The following is an 18,945-nucleotide window of genomic DNA, read 5'->3' on the forward strand; positions in this document are numbered from 1 at the left end:
GAAAGGAATATAGGAGAAGAAACCTCTAGTCATAAGAGCTTCCTTCTACAGAGAGAGATGACAAATTCTCTCTCCACTCTGAGTGAGAAAACATGCCAACCACCCAAAGCAACTGTTCCTAGCCTTTGGAGAAACTCCTTTGAGAGCCTGATGAAAACTCTAAACCTTTGTCCAGAAAAGCGTCAGTCTGCACAGAAACATAAAATACTCCCTGGAATTTCAAGAGGGTCAAGGACCCTCTAAAACTCACCCATTGACCACAGGATAAGAGCCATCAACAAAGAGCCATCTGGGATACTCTTTAAACTGGTAAAATCCTCAATTCAGATTGTTTCCTTAAGGTGCAATAAACTTAAAAGCCAATGAAAGACCTCAAGAAGGTACACTAAGAAAGAAGTTTCTCATTCAACTTTTTTTTTTTTTTTTTTTTTTTTTTTGAGATGGAGTTTTGCTCTGTACCCAGGATGGAGTGCAGTGGTACAATCTCAGCTCACTGCAACCTCCGCCACATGGGTTCAAGAAGAGATTCTCCTGCCTAAGCCTCCCAAGTAGCTGAGATTACAGGCACCTGCCACCACACCTGGCTAATTTTTTTTGTATTTTTAATAGAGACGGGGTGTTGGCCAAGCTGGTCTCGAACTCCTGACTTCAAGTGATCTGCCTGCCTCGGCCTCCCAAAATGCTGGGATTACAGGAGTGAGCCACTTCGCCTGGCCCTCTTAAGTCCTTTGCTGGTTCAAAATAAAATGCTGCAAAACTCACATGGCTCAAAACTGGAAGAAAAAGTTCCCTCTTTGAATCAAAGTATCAGAACAAAGCTGTGTTCCAGACCAGTATGTATGCTGGGGAATGGGCAAGAGAAATGGAGGCACAAAAGTATTAGAACTCTATTTCATATTGTTCAATATCATTCTTTTTAAACATCTCTATGTTTGTATATGTTTTAATGTTGCATAATAGGACAAATATAAGGAGAGTGCTGAAGTTATATTCTCTGATAGAAATAAGCAATTACAAAAACGTTTGAATATCCTGTCCTGGTAAACAACTTTCTCTCTTTCTCTCTTTCTCTCTCTCTCTCTCTTTCTCTTTGAGACAGGGTCTCACTCTGTCACCCAAGCTGGAGTGCAGCAGCATGACCTCGGCTCACTGCTGCAGCCCTGACCTCCCAGACTCAGGTGATTCTCTCACCTTAGCCTCCAGAGTAGGTGGGACGATAGGAGCATGCCCCCACACCTGGCTAATTTTCCTAATTTTTGTAGAGATGGAGTTTTCCCATGTTTCCCAGGCTGGTCTTGAACTCCTGGGCTCAAGCGATCCTCCCACCTGCAGCCTCCCAAAGTGCTAGGTAGGATTACAGGTGTGAGCTACCGCGCCCGGCCTAACAACTTCCAAATTAAGTTTACCTAGGCCGGGCACGGTGGCTCACGCCTGTAATCCCAGCACTCTGGGAGGCCAAGGCGGGCAGATCACCTGAGGTTGGCAGTTTGAGACCAGCCTCACCAACATGGTGAAACTCCATCTCTACTAAAAATACAAAATTAGCCAGGTGTGGGGGCATATGCCTGTAATCCCAGTCACTCGGGAGGCTGAGGCAGGAGAATCACTTGAACCCAGGAGGTGGGGGTTGCAGGGGGCTGAGATCACAGCCTGGGCAACAAGAGGGAAACTCTGTCTCAAAAAAAAAAGAAAAGTTTATCTAATAATAATTTTACCTGGTAATGCTCCATAAATGGAATTTCCCTTGAAAATAATTACATTAGCCACTTTAACTTCTGATTCCAGAAACAACAAATCTGTCTCAGACTGACATTAACTAAACAGTAATGCTGAGAAAATTCCATAAGAACTAGTTTCTCCTTTTTGCTTTAAAAGTATAATTCTCACAGTTGTATATACTCCATATTTTTCTTCCTTAAATGGAAAGAATCCATGTAATGTGTTAAAGGAACAAAAATCAACTAAAAGACATTAGTAAACACTTCCCATAGCGCACTTTTCCTATCATTATAGTAGTTAATATTCTTCAACTCATACAATGTATCCAGCACTAGGCTAAATGTTTTACCTGCTTTCTGGAATTTAATTTGAATCTATGATATGGCTTCTATTACTCTCCCAGTTTTAGATATAAGAAAATCAAGATATAAGAAAATCAAACAGCTTCTGGCCGAGTATGGTGGCTCATGCCTGTAATCCCAGCACTTTGGGAGGCCAAGGTGGGTGAATCACACAGTCAGGGATTCAATACCAGCCTGGCTAACATGGCAAAACCCCATCTCTACTAAAAATACAAAAACTTAGCTGGGCATGGTTGTGGGCACCTATAATCTCAGCTACTCAGGAGGCTGAGGCAGAAGAATTGCTTGAACCCGGGAGGTGGAGGTTGCAGTGAGCCAAGATAGCATCACTGCACTCCAGGCCGGGTGACAATGCAAGGGAAAAAAGAAAAAGAAAAAAAAGTCAAATGGCTTCTAATGGTGGACTTAGAATTCAAACTCAGGTATGTGTGACCCCAGGGCTTACATTCTTACTGAAGGAAACTATGCTTAATTCTACTGTAACATAAAAATAAGATTCCATATAAGTTTTCAAAAAAATAATCTTCAGATACAAAAGGTAGAAAACCATTTTTAAGTATTAAAAGAGGATGTCATCACTTGCAAATGAAAAGAACTACTTTAGCCTATTCGAAATATCTAGAAACTTTACTGATCCTTTTCAAGCACTACAAAATCTAATTACTATTATGAGCCAATATTATTATAAAATATAAGTTTTACAAATCAGAGAACATTTGCCCATAAAACCCTGCTCTGAAAGTCCATTATAATATTCAGATATGCTATTCTCTCTTAAACTATATAAAGTCTGGTGATCTGATTAGCCTATCAGTCCTCAAATACGCAGAACAGAAGGATTTCACTGGACTTAACGTCTTAACTTTTGTAAAATGAAAGTGATGAATTTGCAAAGTAAAAGGAATCACTCTAAGTTTGTCATCTATAAAATCCACTCCATTCTCTCTATAGAAGATACCACTTATGTTTTTAACCTGAAATGTGCAGAATTACCAAAGCACAAACCCACTCAAGATTTTAAGTGAACACTCAGCAATGTGATCCTTTCAAACTAAAAAGTTTTCATTAAACAAGTTTATAATTTTGTGTAAATTGTAAGTTTAAAAATTGGCATTAAAATTTTATTTTAAATAAAATTGGCCTGGGCTTTGAGAAAAAAAAAAAAAGAGGGCTTAAATATTTATGAAGGAAAAATAAATGCCTTTATTACTTATTAGTCAACTAAGTCAACCTAAATGTGAACTAAAAGTGTTCACTCATTTACTAAGAAATATTTATTGAATGCCAATTATGTACAAGGCACTGTTCTAAGCCCTAGAGATAAGAAAAACAAGATTTCTACACGGAAGAAGACCGTATTTTAATGGGGAAGGGGAGATATATCAGACAAGTGAACAAACAAAGATAAAATAATTACAGATTATAAGAAACAGCAGAGTAATAGAAACTTCAAACACTTTTTTTCCCAAGAGACAAGAGTCTTGCTGTCACCTACAGCAAGCAATCCTCCTTCCTGTCCCGGCCTTCCAAGTAGCCAGGACACAGGTGCATGCTACCATTTCCAGCTAATTTTTTAATGTTCTGGTAGGAACAGAGGTCTCACTATGTTGCCCAGGTTGATCTTGAACACCTGGCCTCAGGAGATCCTTCTGCCTCCTCCCAAAGGGCTGAGATTACAGGCATGAGTCACTGTGCCCAGCCACTTTTTTTTTTTCTTTTCTTTTTGAGATGGAGTTTCGCTCTTGTCGCCCAGCCTTGAGTGCAGTGGCATGATCTCGGCTCACTGCAACCTCCGCCTCCAAGGTTCAAGTGATTCGCCTGCCTCAGACTCCCGAGTAGCTGGGGTTACAGGTGCACAGCACCATGCCCAGCAAATTTTTGTATTTTTGGTAGAGACGAGGTTTTACTGTGTTGGCCAGGCTAGTCTCGAACTCCTGATCTCAGGTGATCCATCCACCTCAGCCTCCCAAATGCTGAGATAACAGGCATGAGCCACCGCACCCAGCCCAAAGACTATTTTTTAAACTCATCAAGGAAGTCCCCAAGGACGTCCCACTGGAGCTAAAACTTGAATGATAAGGAGTTGGGAAAGAAAATTCTAGGTAGAAAAGGACCACCTCATTTTATGAGAACATTCATTTGGCACTTCAATATTTATATGCTCTGTCTTGCATATAAATATTGCATATAAATATCCAGGTTACATCCTGGACGGACGCACATTATGATGAATGCTATTTATGCCTTACAGTGTTTTATGGTAAGGGTAGATGCATATGTGCATGCATAGCAGCTAACACGATACTCATAAAATAGTAACAACACAATTCTCATTTAGTCTAAGCCAAAAGTTCTTAACTATAGAGAGACAGTGTGAATGGAAGGGCTGAATCTTTAAGAATCTGATGAAAGCAATGAATTCTCTCCTCCAAAAAAGAATGCAGGCTGGGCGCGGTGGCTCAAGCCTGTAATCCCAGCACTTTGGGAGGCCGAGACGGGCGGATCACGAGGTCAGGAGATAGAGACCATCCTGGCTAACACGGTGAAACCCCGTCTCTACTAAAAAATACAAAAAACTAGCCAGGCGTGGTGGCGGGCGCCTGTAGTCCCAGCTACTAGGGAGGCTGAGGCAGGAGAATGGCATGAACCCGGGAGGCGGAGCTTGCAGTGAGCTGAGATCCGGCCACTGCACTCCAGCCTGGGCGACAGAGCAAGACTCCGTCTCCAAAAAAAAAAAAAGAATGCACATACACAGAAACTTTACATATAATTTTAGGAAGGTCTAAAAACCCTGAAGCCCATCCAGATGCACACTGTCCCAACCAGAAATTTATGAACCCTAAGTTAAGAACTTTTTTTTTTTTGAGACAGAGTTTCACTCTTGTTGCCCAGGCTGAAGTGCAATGGTGCGATCTCAGCTCACTGCAACCTCTGCCTCCCGGATTCAAGTGATTCTCCTGCCTCAGCCTCCCGAATAGCTGGGACTACAGGCGCGTGCCACCATGCCCGGCTAATTTTTGTATTTTTAATAGAGAAGGGTTTTCACCATGTTGGCCAGGCTGGTCTCAAACTTCTGACCTCAGGCAATCCGCCCGCCTTGGCCTCCCAAAGTGCTGGGATTACAGGCATAAGCCATAGCACTCTGCCAGAACTAAGTAAGTAGTTCTTAATGGGATGAATATGAATGCAAGCTTCTATCCTACTTTTAAGTGATGAATATATCAGGTACACTGACTCTCGATTTCTTTTTTTTTTTTTTTTGAGACAGAGTCTCACTCTGTCACCCAGGCTGGAGTGCGGTGATGCAACCTCTGCCTCCCAGTTCAAGAGATTCTCCTGTCTCAGTCTCCCAAGTAGCTGGGATTACAGGCGCGCATCACCATGCCTGTCTAATTTTTTTGTATTTTTAGTAGAGACGGTGTTTCACCATGTTGGCCTGCCTGGTCTCAAACTCCTGACCTCAAGTGATTCACCTCAGCCTCCCAAAGTGCTGGGATTAAAGGTGTGAGCCACCACACCTGGCCAGTTTCTCTTGGCCCACATAAAACTCTGTACAATAATTTTATCTATGCTACAGAAGCAAACTATTAGGGTGTATTAAAACATATATATTCCTGCCTAAAAATGAATGAAATAGCTCTTCATTAAAACAGGGTACAATCTTTCACACACAAAAATACAGAAGAATCTCCTGAACCCAGGAGGCGGAGGTTGCAGTGAGCCTAGATCACGCCATTGCACTCCAGCCTGGGCAACAAGAGCAAAACTCCCATCTCAAAAAAAAAAAAAAAAGGGAAAGAAAAACATAACATAGTTTGGCACTTGCTTTTGTGCAAGATCTTAAAATTGCTTCCCCCCCAAAAAATTATTACCACACTTTTTCAAAGGGTCTAAAACTGAACTTTAACATCTATTAACGTATAGATGTTCTTTAAGTTCAAAAGTAAAGCTTATGGTTATTTTTTAAAAACACACACACACAGCCGGGTGCGTTGGCTCATGCCTGTAATCCCAGCACTTTGGGAGGCCAAAATGGGTGGATCACTGGAGGTCAAGAGTTCGAGATCAGACTGACAAATATGGTGAAACCCTGTCTCTATTAAAAATACAAATTTAACTGGGCGTGGTGGCGCACACCTGTAATCCCAGCTACTTGGGAGGCTGAGGCAGGAGAATGGCTGGAACCTGGGAGGCAGAGGTTGCAGTGAGCCAAGATCGCACCACTGCACTCCAGCCTGGGCAACAAAAGCGAACCTCCGTCTCTGAACACACACACACACACACACACACACACACACACACACACACACCCCCACCCACCCCTTAGATGCCTAAAGAACACACATCATTAATCCAAGGTACAAACTAGATCAACAGATCTTAACCCATTTCAAGTCAGATACCCCTTTGAGAATCTGAAAAATGCTATTGATTCCCCATTTTTAAAATGGATATACACATATAAAATATTCACATAATTTTAGGCTGCTCACTGCATTTTAAATCCAACCAAGGATTTAAGAATCTCTATATCTACTATACAAGAATATAATGACTGGTTGCTTCTGGGAAGGGAAACTAGGAGAAGGGATGGAAGGTTTTTCACTACACATCCTTTCGTAACCTTTGGAATTTGAACCATATGACTATTATTTATTCAAAAAATGAATAAATAAAAAATAAAAAGCATTACACTAAGTAACATGGCAAGATACTAATACAGTAGATGAAACTCTTCAGGTGAAGATATTTAGAATAGCTATTCTATTAAATTCACCATACTTAAAAACTGCTTCTTTCAATTTTTTGGCTGAAATACATTTGTGGATGCAAAAATATGCTCTTCATAATTTTCAGAGAAATTTCCAATTTCCACCTTTTTACTAGGAAAATGTCATAAAAATTTCATATTATTCATATTCTAACTTCTGAAACCCCCATTAAATAACAACAGCTAGTATTTACTGAATGTAGCACTGTCACATCTATTGACTATTATCATCATCATCATTTTACAGACGAGGAAAACCAAAGCTTTCAGCAGTTAACTCATTTGTCCAAGGCAACCCAGCTAGCGGTAAGCAAGGACTCTTGTGGACCAACAAAGCCCATGCGACACTGTATCACGACATGGAGCGTAGTAAACACTAAAATCGATGACATTATTCCTTAAGAGACTATTCTTTTTTGCGACAGGGTTTCACTCTGTTGCCCAGGCTCAAGTGCAGTGGCACAATCACAGCTCACTGCAGCCTCGATCTCCTGGGCTCAAACTATCTTCCCTCAGCCTTCCAAGTACCTAGGACTACAGGCGTGTACCACCACACCCAGCTAATTTTGTATTTTATTTTTTTATTAGAGATGGGCCTGCCATGTTGCACAGGCTGGCCTTGAACTCCTGGGCTCAAGTAATCCTCCCGCCTCGACTTCCCAAAGTGCTGAGATTAAAGGTGTTAGCTACTTACTGTACCTGGCCTCTGAAGAGACTATTCTTATCCTAACTAGGTTTTAGCGTATTCACTTGTTATAAAAATCTGGTATTATATTGCATGTGCCTGCTTTACTATACACAAAGCAGATATAGACGAAAAACAATTAACCAACCCAATCATTAAAAAGGCACAAAAATGGCCAGGCACGGTGGCTCACGCCTGTAATCCCAGCACTTTGGGAAGCCGAGGCAGGCAGATCACCTGAGGTCAGGAGTTCATGACCAGCATGACCAATATGGAGAAACCCTGTCTCTACTAAAAAGACAAAATGAGCCAGGCATGGAGGCACATGCCTGTAATCCCAGCTACTCGGGAGGCTGAGGCAGGAGAATCCCTTGAACCCAGGAGGCGGAGACTGTGATGAGCCAAGATTGCGCCATTACACTCCAGCCTGGGCAACAAGAGCTAAATTCCGTCTAAAAAAAAAAAAAAAAAAAGGCACGAAAACTAGTTTCAAATTATAATTTTTAAAGTTCTTACAAGGTGTCACCCTAAAAAGTAAAAATGTAAGCTGAACCTTAAAACTATGGTGGGTTTTTTTTTTTAAGTGTTTTCACTAGAGAAAGAGTATCAACACCAAAGAGGCAAAGGGTTTCTTTCTGCTAAATGGGACCTCTAGTCATCATAGTTGTAAGAATATCTAAAAGTGAATGTACAGACTATCTGCAAAATGCCTCGGAAATGTATAATGAATGGTGAAACAAGAAATAACAATGGCGGCTGAGCGCAGTGGCTCACACCAATAATCCCAGCACTTTGGGAGGCCTAGGTGGGCGGGACCACCTGAGGTCAGGAGTTCAAGACCAGCCCAGGCAACATGGGGAAACCCAGTCTCTACTAAAAATACAAAAATCAGCCGGGTGTGGTGGCAGACATCTGTAATCCCAGCTACTCTCGGGAGGCTAAGCCAGGAGAATTGCTTGAACCTGGGAGGCGGAGGTTGCAAAGAACCGAGATTGCACCACTGCACTCCAGCCTGGGTGACAGAGCGAGACTCTGTCTCAAAAAAACAAACAAACAAAAAAAGAAATAACAATGCCACTTTCACTATAATTCCATCTTCAAAGAGGCAGTATTTTTCAAAAAACGTTCACCCAAATTTAAACTTACAGAATCGCTTAAAGTCAATGCAAAGAAATGAGGCATGGGAGGCTGGGATGAGGAGAGAACATAAATCACCCAACCAGGTGGTCCTACCACTGATTATTATTAACATAAATTTGTGTGTGTGTGTGTGTTTGTGTGTTTGCCTAAGTGTTCAGTTTGACTGTCATATTCAACAACTTACCTAGGTAACACTCAAGGCTTGCTTCATGTCCTGCTGTGTAAGCGTAAGGAAGGTATCCAAGTCTTTACTTTTTTTTTTTGAGACAGTGTCTATGTCTATGTATGCCTGTGGTGACACAATACGAGCTCACTGCAACCTCCACCTCCCGGGTTCCAGTGATTCTCCTGCCTCAGCCTCCGGAGTAGCTGGGATTATAGGTACACACCACCACATCCACTAATTTTTGGATTTTTAGTAGAGATGGGGCTTCACCATGTTGGCCAGGCTGGTCTCAAACTCTTGACCTCAAATGACCCGCCCCCTCTGGGCCTCCCCCAAGATTTTACTTTCTTTTCAAGCAAGTAAGGCACTAAACCCTACTAGGTTTTCCCTATCAGTGAATGAGTAAGAATGTTTTAGACTCAAAGAAAAAAATGTTTTCTTTTGAGACAAAGGCCTCACTCTGTCAGCCACACTGGACACAGTGGAACAATCACAGCTCACTGCAGCCTCAACCTCCTGGGCTCAGGCAATCCTTCCGCCTCAGCCTCCCAAGTAGCTGGGACCACAGGCGCACACCACCACTCCTAGCTAATGTTTTAAATTATTTGTAGAGATGAGGTCTCCCTATGTTGCGTAGGCAGGTCTCAAACTCTTGGACTTAAGCGAGCCTCCCAACTCAGTCTCCCAAAGTGCTGGAATTATAGGCGTGAGTCATCATACCCGGTCTCAAAAATGTTAAGACTCTCTAAAAACACTTTCACAAAAGCATACAAAGATGGAGAAAATGTAAATGTCTATCTTTGCAAAGTTCATCCTATAATTTCCTAACACACAGATACAGAAAAAAAAAACAGGTATATTTATACAGAATTACAGGTGGTGTTGCTTTCTACAGGAAATAACATCAGTGATACAGATTTCAAAACCTCACCTATTAAGACATAGGGCAAAATAGGCTGGGTGCAGTGACTCATGCCAGCACTTTGGGAGGCCAAGGCAGGTGGATCATCTGAGATCAGGAGTTTGAGACCAGCCTGGCCAACACGTCTCTACTAAAAATACAAAAAATTAGGCGGGTGTGGTGGTGGGCACCTGTAATCCCAGCTACTCAGGAGCCTGAGGCAAGAGAATCACTTGAACCCAGAGGCAGAGGTTGCAGTGAGTTGAGATGGCACCACTGTACTCCAGCCTGGGCAACAAGAGCAAAACTCGGTCTCAAAAAAAAGAAATAGAGCAAAACAAAAACTTTTCCTTCACATTATGTTGCAGTTTTGCAAGTGAACAGACTTTAAAATGCTAAGAATTAATGCAGTATTTATAAATCTGTCAAAGACTTTGATGCATATAATAGACAATCTGATAATGCATATGCACAAAACAAGTGGTTATTAATGAGTATCTGAGCATTCAAAAATGACATACTAAAAAGACGAGTTATATAATCATTCTGTTTATATAATTATCATATTTAAACTCCCCTGAAATTAAAGACCTTAAGGACACCTCTTTTACTTCATTATTTAAAACCATTCACAAAATTCAACCACATTTTTATTATACCCCAAATAAAATTAACCCAATTTAGTCAAAGCAATACTATAGAAAATTAAATCAATAATTATCCTTTAGCATGCATATAGTGTTTATCCTGGTTTCTCTTAAGGCAATGGCCAAAAAAATAAAATCCTAGAAAAGAAATTCCTCCTATATTTTCTTTATATTCCATAAATTACTTCCTAAAAAATCAAGAGCAAAAATACATTACTGAAGTCTATTGCTGATTATACTTCCTTATGTTATTCCATAGACAGAGATGGATATCTAATTTATAGAATACTTTCCAGAATATTTACCCAGAATGTGCTTACTACCTAACAATCACTGTTAGTCAATCTGGAATTAGGTTTGTGAGTATATAGTCCTGTTACTCTCCAATTCTCTCATGCTGGCAAAATATACAAGGTCAAAAAATCACATTCTTGGAAAGCAGCGTGCTTGGAAAACTGGCAATACTAGCAGACTTCACTTTTAAAAGTGAGAAAAGGATATAGAAATGGCCAATTAGCACAGGAAAAGATGCTCAACATCACTAATCATTAGGGAAATGCAAATCAAAATCACACTGAAATACCACTTCATACCCATTATAATGACTATTATCAAAAAATTAAAAGGCAGAAAATGAGTGATGGTGAGGATATAGAAAACTGGAACCCTCATGCATTGCTAATGGGAATGAAAGATGGTCCAGTTGCTGTGGCAATATGTATGGCAATTCCTGAAAAAATTCAACATACGATCCAGCAATTACACTTTCTGGGTAGATACCCAAAAGAAATGAAAGCCAGAACTTAAACAGGTATCTGTATGTCATGGTCACGGCAGCATTATTCACAATAGCCTAAAGGTGGAAGCAACCCAAGAGTCCATCAATGAATTAATGGATTAAAAAATATACGGTACGTCTAGACACTGAAATTATTCAGCCTTCAAAAAAGAACGAAATTCCGACACCTGCTACAACAGAGATGAACACTGAAGACACTTGACTAAGTGAAATAAGCCAGTCACAAAAAGACAAATATTGCATGGCATCACTTACAGGAGGTACCTAGAGTAGTCAGACTCCTAGAGACAAAAAACTGAATGGTGGTTGCCAAGGGCTGGGGAACTGGAAACAGGGAGTGAGTGTTTAATAGGTACAGAGCTTTAGTTGGGGAAGATGAAAAGGTTCTGGAGATGGATGGTAGGGAGGGTTGCATGACAATGTCAAGGTACTTAATGCACATTTAAACATGGTTAAAATGGTAAATTTTATGTTATGTATACTTTACCATAATTTTTAAAAATGAGAAAAAAGACATTAAAGCATTAAAGAAAAAAAGACATTAAAGCATGTGTCCACAGGAAGGGGAACATCACACACCGGGGCCTGTCATGGGGTGGGGGGAGTGGGAAGGGATAGCATTAGGAGATATACCTAATGTAAATGATGAGTTAATGGGTGCAGCACACCAACATGGCACATGTATACATATGTAACAAACCTGCCCATTGTGCACATGTACCCTAGAACTTAAAGTATAATTAAAAAAAAAAAAAGAAAAAACAACAAACAAAAAAGCATGTGTCCAAATTCTTCTCATGCATGCTTTTCACTACCCACAAAACTAATACCCTGACTATGAGTGACCAGTGAAGTCCTAATTTAATTGTTTACCATAAGATCCAAGAAATTAGTGTAAGTTTTTAAACTCCTTCTAATCCTAAAAAAAAAAGTTTAACTGGATTCCTCAGAATGAAGTCCTTCACAGATATAGACGTTAACAGCTATTACATATCTACTTCAGATTAAATAAATTACTAAACATCAGTGTCTCCCAACTTTGTATTTCAAGCATAGTTCAATCTAGAGTGTTTCCTTCATTTTCTCTCCAAAGTCTCATGATGACTATTTTCATTTTTACTAGCAAAATCTCTAGTCAAAATTGTCTCCCCCAAAGTTCATAGGAGCTCATCTTTACTGACTGGTAGATAAATCATCTTTACAGTAATCGGTATTCAGTTTCCAAAAATTTTGTATAAACATTGGAATCTTATTCATGAATCTCTCTCCCTTTCTAAAAAAAAGTATTCATATGGAAAAAATAGAAGCTTGAAATACCCTAAGCTAAATTTTGAGGATCTTTTCCGGTTACATTCCAGTTTTTCTTATACCTTCTGAATTCACAAACTGTTACAGAAATAAGTCTGCAATAATGAACTAGCAAACCAGGTTGCCTGGTTTCCTCTAAGCCACTAAAGCTCATTGTGTTGTTCATATCCCCGTTCTCCCATTCTTCAGTATTCAGCACATAAACATCCACCTTTAAAGGTAAACTCTGATAGTTTCCACGCTATAAAAGCTATGTTCTGATATTTTTCAAACAACACCTGTTCATGAACATGAAGCAAACATGATGCAAATTAAAAGGGACAAAAACTAACCACATACCCAAACAAAAGTTGAAATGCCTAATTTAGAAAAAACTCGTCATATTAAAAACACGTTGGGCCGAGGATGGTGGCTCACGCCTACAATCCTGGCACTGGAAGGCCAAGGCAATTCAAGACCAGCCTATGCAACATGGCAAAACCCCAACTCTACAAAAAAATGGAAAAATTAGCTGGGCGTGGTGGCATGCTCCTGCAGCCCCAGCTACTTGGGAAGTTGATCCCAACTACGTGGGAAAGGGAGGATCACTTGAGCCTAGGAGGTAGAGGCCACAGTGAGCCTCAACCTGAACTTTTTTTTTTTTTTCCTCCCGAGACAGAGTCTTGCTCTGTCACCCAGGCTAGAGTGCAGTGGCACGATCTTGGCTCACTGCAACCTCTGCCTCCCAGTTCAAGCAGCTTGAACCTCAGCTTCCCAAGTAGCTGGTATTACAGGTGCCCACCACTGCACCTGTCTAATTCTTGTATTTTCAGTAGAGACGGGGTTTCACCATGTTGGTCAGGCTGGTCTCAAACTCCTGACCTCATGATCCACCTGCCTCGGGCTCCCAAAGTGCTGGGATTACAGGCGTAAGCCACTACGCCCGGCCTCAACCTGCACTTTCACTCTGTCCCCACTGAACTCTAGCCAGAGTGACAGCATCAGACTGTCTCAAAAGAAAATAAAAAAAAAACCCAAAAAACTTGTTTGTAACAAATTTCAGGCCAGGCGCAGTGCCTCACACCTGTAATCCCAGCACTTTGGGAGGTCAAGGAGGGCAGATCACTTGGGGTCAGGAGTTCAAGACCAGCCTGACCAACCTGGTGAAACCCTGTATCTACTAAAAATACAAAAATTAGCTGGGCATGGTGGCGGGCACCTGTGCTCCCAGTTACTCGGGAGGCTGAGGCAGGAAAATAAATTGAACCCAGGAGGTGGAGGTTGCTGTGAACCAGCCTGCGCAACAGAGGGAGACTCTGTCTCAAAAGATAAAAGTAAAAATAAAAAAATGAACAAATTTCAAAGAAAAGATCATACTAAACAAGTATGATCATCATATATCTTTTCTACTTGTACTATCTGAAAACAAGAGTGCATGTAAACAACTATAAATGGACAATGTTTTTCTTGATTTTTAAAAATGAATTCTTCCAAATACCATTTTCTATATGTAAATTAATGAAGTACCATCTCCTCTACTAGGGTCTACTTCCTAAAGCAGCATAATCTGTAGTTGTCATTGTATATAATGTATCCACCTAAATGTCAACAGAAGAAAAAATGAAAAACACAAACGCAGATATCTTAAAGTTTTTCTAGTACTTAGTTTACCTACTCATCAATGTGAGATATTCTCCTGATAATAAGTTTCTTTTAACTTGCCCAAAGACAGACTAAGTTGACCCTTTAAAAAGGAGAGTGGGTATATCTGGTCACACATTAGGAACTTCAATGTGTGTGAAGTATCCCATCCCTTCAATTTGCAATACATATAAAACTCTACAAAAAGGAAATTATATATAGATGTAGAAAGATCAATTGAAAAAGAATGAATGCATCACCTGGTCATGAGCCTTACCTTTTAGCAGCGGCAGAGGTGTTAACTCAATAGGCTTGCCTTGAGACCTAAACTGTGAGGAACTTTGTGACCTCTTCTGTCTGGCTTTTCTGACGGACTTCCGAGAAAATCCGTCTACTTTATCCACTGATGGAGGAGTAGTTGGTGCTGAGGACATATCCCTACTGAAGAGAAAGAAGTATCATAAACCCATACATTCCCAAGGTGGAAGCATACATGTGAGTTACACAAATTCTAAAATTCCCATATACGATATTCATGAAAATGGGAATATGTGCTAAAGAAAAGAAAATCAGTTAAGAAAAGTCTTATCTTGGCCAGGTGCAATGGCTTACGCCTGTGATCCCAGCACTTTGGGAGGCTGAGATGGGTGGATCACTTGAGGTCAGGAGTTCAACACCAACCTGGCCAATACGGTGAAACCCCACCTCTACAAAATTACAAAAATTAGCTGGGCATGATGGCAGGTGCCTGTAATCCCAGCTACTCGGGAGGTTGAAGTGGAAGAATCGCTTGAACCTGGGAGGCAGAGGTTGCAGTGGGCCAGGATCCTGCCATTGCACTCCAGCCTGGGTGACAGAGTGAGATTCTGTCTTTAAAAAAAAAAAGGGGCTGGGCCCAGTGGCTCACACCTGTAATCCCAGCACTTTGGGGGGCCGAGGTGGGCAGATCACTTGAGGTCAGGAGTTGGTGACTAGCCTGGACAACATGGTGAAACCCTGTTTCTACTAAAAATACAAAAATTAGCCAGGTGCAGTGGCATGCACCTGTAATCTCAGCTACTCGAGAAGCTGAGGCAGGAGAACCTCTTGAAGCCAGGAGGCGGAGGTTGTAGTGAGCCGAGATGGCACCACTGCACTCCAGCCTGGGCCACAGACCAAGACTCCATCTCAAAAAAAAAAAAAAAAAGGCCAGGCACGGTGGCTCACGCCTGTAATCCCAGCACTTTGGGAGGCCAAGGCAGGCAGATAACCTCAGATCAAGAGTTCGAGACCAGCCTGATCAACATGGAGAAACCCCATTTCTACTAAAAAAAAAAAAAAATACAAAAATTAGCCAGGCGTGGTGGCGCATGCCTGTAATCCCAGCTTCTGGGGAGGCTGAGGCGGGAGAATCACTTGAACCCAGGAGGCGGAGATTGCAGTGAGCCGAGAGCACGCTATTGCACTCCAGCCTGGGCAATAACAGCAAAACTCCTTCTCCAAAAAAAAAAAGGAAAAAAAAAAAGTCATATGTTAATGGGAAAACATGAAAATTTGGTGAAAATAATATAAGTATCATGGAAATAATATCAGAACTCTAATGTATTGTGCCACTCCATTATAAGCATTAAAGATATTCATTGAGGCTTAAAGAACTCTATGCTGCCTGCCCATTTTCTAACTGCAAAGCTCTTCACATCTTCAAGTAATTTTTGGAGCTATTCTGTAGCTGGAAAACTTCCATCGATACATTTTCCCAAGATATTTAATATTATGAATGGGTTCTGGAGTTAAAACCCTTAGTGTACTTCAAGAATCTATACCAATGTATCAGAGCAAGGTGAAATTTACTACTACTGAAACTATCTAGGCATAACTTTTAATGGGATGTGCTATGTAAGCTGTGATAAACTATACCACACTGCAAATGAGGACAGGCTACATTACTTTAAACAAAACACATAAAAGGTATAATTAAAATATTTCAAAGAAGTCTTCTTTTTGAATAAAGCCACCTTACGTTATTAAAGCTTAATAAAAACTATGAGGAAATCAAGCACCAAAGTTGAACTAAAAACATAAATTCACAGCCTACTGAAACAACCAAGTTGAGTTCCCTTGAGGTTTAGACCTTGAAGTTTAGTTCATCATCAAATACCAATTTTCATTCCATCAAACTTATGGAACCGAACCGCACTTTTGCATTGTTTAACCCTCTTGAGTTATTAAAATGAAGGCTATTTCCTTAAAGTAACAAGCGTTAAGCTTAATTTCATTCACCAATTTAAACAGATGCCATCATTTCCATGGCACTGAGGTTCCATGCAAGACTAACGGCAGACTCGGATAGAAATAATGCATATGGGGGAAATGCTGAAATGCAATTACTCACCTGTCATTCCAATACACAAGACAAGTGGTTTTTAACTTCTAAATAAAAGAGTAAGGGAATTTCTTCCTGAACACGTGAGAACAAAAAGTTACCTGGATTACGTGGATTTTGACAATGAAAAAATAACCAAAAATATTTAAAAACACATACACACATATGATGTTGACGTTTGGAATTTGGAAGTCTTCTTTGGTTTTCTTAAAAAAAAAAAAGTTTTTAAAAATCCACCTAATTTAGCCTTAATATAATGTGATGGATACAAAACAGAATCACAAACTATGAATGACTACAGATGTTAAGATCACTTTAAAATATCAAAATGACTGCATCAGCCAAAAGCTCCACATCTTATTTGTACGTTGTAAATTTAGGGGCCGATTTTCCAATCGGGTATGTGAATTATTTAGACTTCATTCTAACTCTTAACACTACAAAATTTCAGTAAATCCTCTTCCTCCATCGTTCTTTTTGTCTCTTTTTATCTCTCATCTCTCATCCCTACAGATGATATATAGGTAGCTTTTTAAAAAATCATTTACCCCTTATGCCCGAGGCCCAGAATAAGTATCAGGGATCGCAACCCTGAAGCATTGCAAAACTGAACGTAAGGTAACAGCGGGTCCGTGCAAAGCCCAGGGAAACAGGTTTCGCTCTGGGCCAGGGCGCCCGAAGCTTTATCATCCTCTAATCATCAGGCACAGGGCATTTCCACGGCTCAGGATAATCCAAAGGTGGTAAGGGGAAGTAGGGAAAGACAAGGAAGGGGTTTGTCTGTGGGGATGCTTATATACACCCTTTGCTCCTAACCCACACCCCAAGCCCTGGAGAAGATAAGCTGCTAGAGAATCCTCCTCATAAAGGGGGGCAAGAAAACGCCTCCAATCCCAGAAGGTGGAGAAAAAGGGGGGAGGGGGCAGAGTGAATGTGAGGCATCATCAGAAGCATTTGTAGGTAAATCAGACAAGTGGGACGGGCGCTCCCGCTCCTGCACCCCACCTCACCGCACCCCTCGCCTGCCCGGCCAGGCCTTCCCAAGGCCGGTGCCCCATAGGTCCCCCAGGAGGACCGGGAGGAAGAAGAGAAGCGGGCGAGCCGCGGTGCTGGAGGAACGAAGTTACCTTGAAGCTTCTGGGGAAGAATCCGAAGATGATCTGTGGCTTGGAGGGGCGGGAGACGGGCGAGGGGGCCGCAGCGGGGGCGGGCGGCGGGACCGGGACGTGCAGGGGGAGGTCCGGGCAGCTGCAGGGAGCCCGGGGCGACGGCTGTCCGGTGCAGGGTCCCTCCGGTTCCGCGGCGGCGGAGCCTCTAGGCCTCACGGCCGGACCCGAACCTCAGCGTTCCGGTGGCGGCGGCGGCCTCACGATCCTCCCCCGCGGGCCCGTCCCATCAAATCGGCACCGACCCCGTTGCGGCTCCGCCGGTGGCTCCTCGCTCACATTCCTGGCGGGCGGCGCCTCAGCTCGTTGCCCCGGACCCGGCGGCGGCGGCGACGACGTGGGGAGGGGGGGAAGGGAGGGAGGAAGACTGGATCTGCAGCGGCAGCAAGAGAAGGGGACAGGAGAAGGAGGAGGAGCCGCAGGAGCTGGAGCCGCCGCTGCCAGAGCCACCTTTCGCTACCCGCGGTGGGTCCCCGTCAATGCCCCTTTCTCTCTCCTATTGTCAATATCACCGGGCGGCTGAGTCCATGGCACACGCGCAACCGAACCTTCTGGCCAGCAGCGCCCGCCTCCGGCGCCCGCCCACTGGAGACTTCAAACGGGAAGCGAGGCCTCATTGGCCAGTATCCGCCTTCACTCCCCTGACAGCATGTTCGGTTGAGACCTGATCAGGGATTGGCGGCAGGAGGGCGGAGAAACAGGAGAGTGGGAAGAGAGGAGGTCGAGGATTGGGCCGAAGCGTGAGGGACCCGGATGCAGCCGCGATCTCTGGCGGTGCAGCCGCCCCGGCGGTGGGGCAGGCTGAAGTGGGAAGCCGCTGGGCCTGAGAGGAGCTGTTAAATTCCGGGAGGTGTAAGACTAGCAGATCAGCTGGCTGGCTTTCCGTGCTTTGCGGAGCCTTTGGCGGCGGTCATCTTGGACCAGAGGGTTCCAAGGGCATGGGTCGGCTAAGAGTGGGGGAGCCCTGGAGACTTGATCCCGCCCTGCAGCTAGTGTGGCCCCTCAGGGCTTGGGGAGTCCCACTCTGGACGGGACCCTGCGATGCGTAGACAGGAATAAGATCTCCGGCCCGCGCCGGTGCGCCACTGGTTGTGTAAATGGGTCCCTTGAAACCCCCAGCAGTCGCTCTCCGCTGAACCTTCGAATTCTCTCTCACCTCGTCTCCTTTTCCTTAAACGTCTGTTTTGAATATCAGCCCCCTGGAGCGTTGAGGCCAGCGCTGGTTTAGTTAATGCAGGTGGGGAAAACGCTGTCGCCACAGTTTGCAGTCTATTCATCTATTCATTCAGAATATCCGCC

General features: G+C 42.7%; 2 protein-coding genes across 7 annotated transcripts in view; one reads left to right on the plus strand and one right to left on the minus strand.

Annotated features, from left to right (window-relative positions):
• Positions 1-18,206, minus strand: part of PPP2R5E (protein phosphatase 2 regulatory subunit B'epsilon) — a 172,973-nt gene extending 154,767 nt beyond the window's left edge. For 3 of the 6 annotated variants that reach the window (XM_005561447.4, XM_073997496.1, XM_073997495.1), the window contains exons 1-2: positions 17,608-18,206; positions 14,396-14,556 (exon numbers count right to left, since the gene is read on the minus strand). In XM_005561447.4, the coding sequence (XP_005561504.1) occupies positions 14,396-14,552 (157 nt within the window). In that variant the 5' untranslated portion in view covers positions 14,553-14,556; positions 17,608-18,206. Of the gene's footprint in view, positions 1-14,395; positions 14,560-17,607 lie in introns of all 6 variants that reach the window. The other 3 variants (XM_005561448.4, XM_005561446.4, XM_065548882.2) reach the window with 1 other exon arrangement.
• Positions 17,636-18,169, plus strand: LOC123574557 (uncharacterized). Its single transcript, XM_045396547.2, has one exon. The coding sequence runs from the start codon at positions 17,636-17,638 to the stop codon at positions 18,167-18,169; it is 534 nt and encodes a 177-aa protein (XP_045252482.2).
• Positions 18,207-18,945: the final 739 nt, after the last annotated feature.

The sequence above is a fragment of the Macaca fascicularis genome, chromosome 7 (genome assembly GCF_037993035.2).
Source record: "Macaca fascicularis isolate 582-1 chromosome 7, T2T-MFA8v1.1".
In the NCBI taxonomy this organism is placed as follows: domain Eukaryota; kingdom Metazoa; phylum Chordata; class Mammalia; order Primates; family Cercopithecidae; genus Macaca; species Macaca fascicularis.

Bases quoted from the DNA above. Each gene is read 5' to 3' on its own strand.
- LOC123574557 (XM_045396547.2), top strand. From the start codon at position 17,636: ATGATCTGTGGCTTGGAGGGGCGGGAGACGGGCGAGGGGGCCGCAGCG.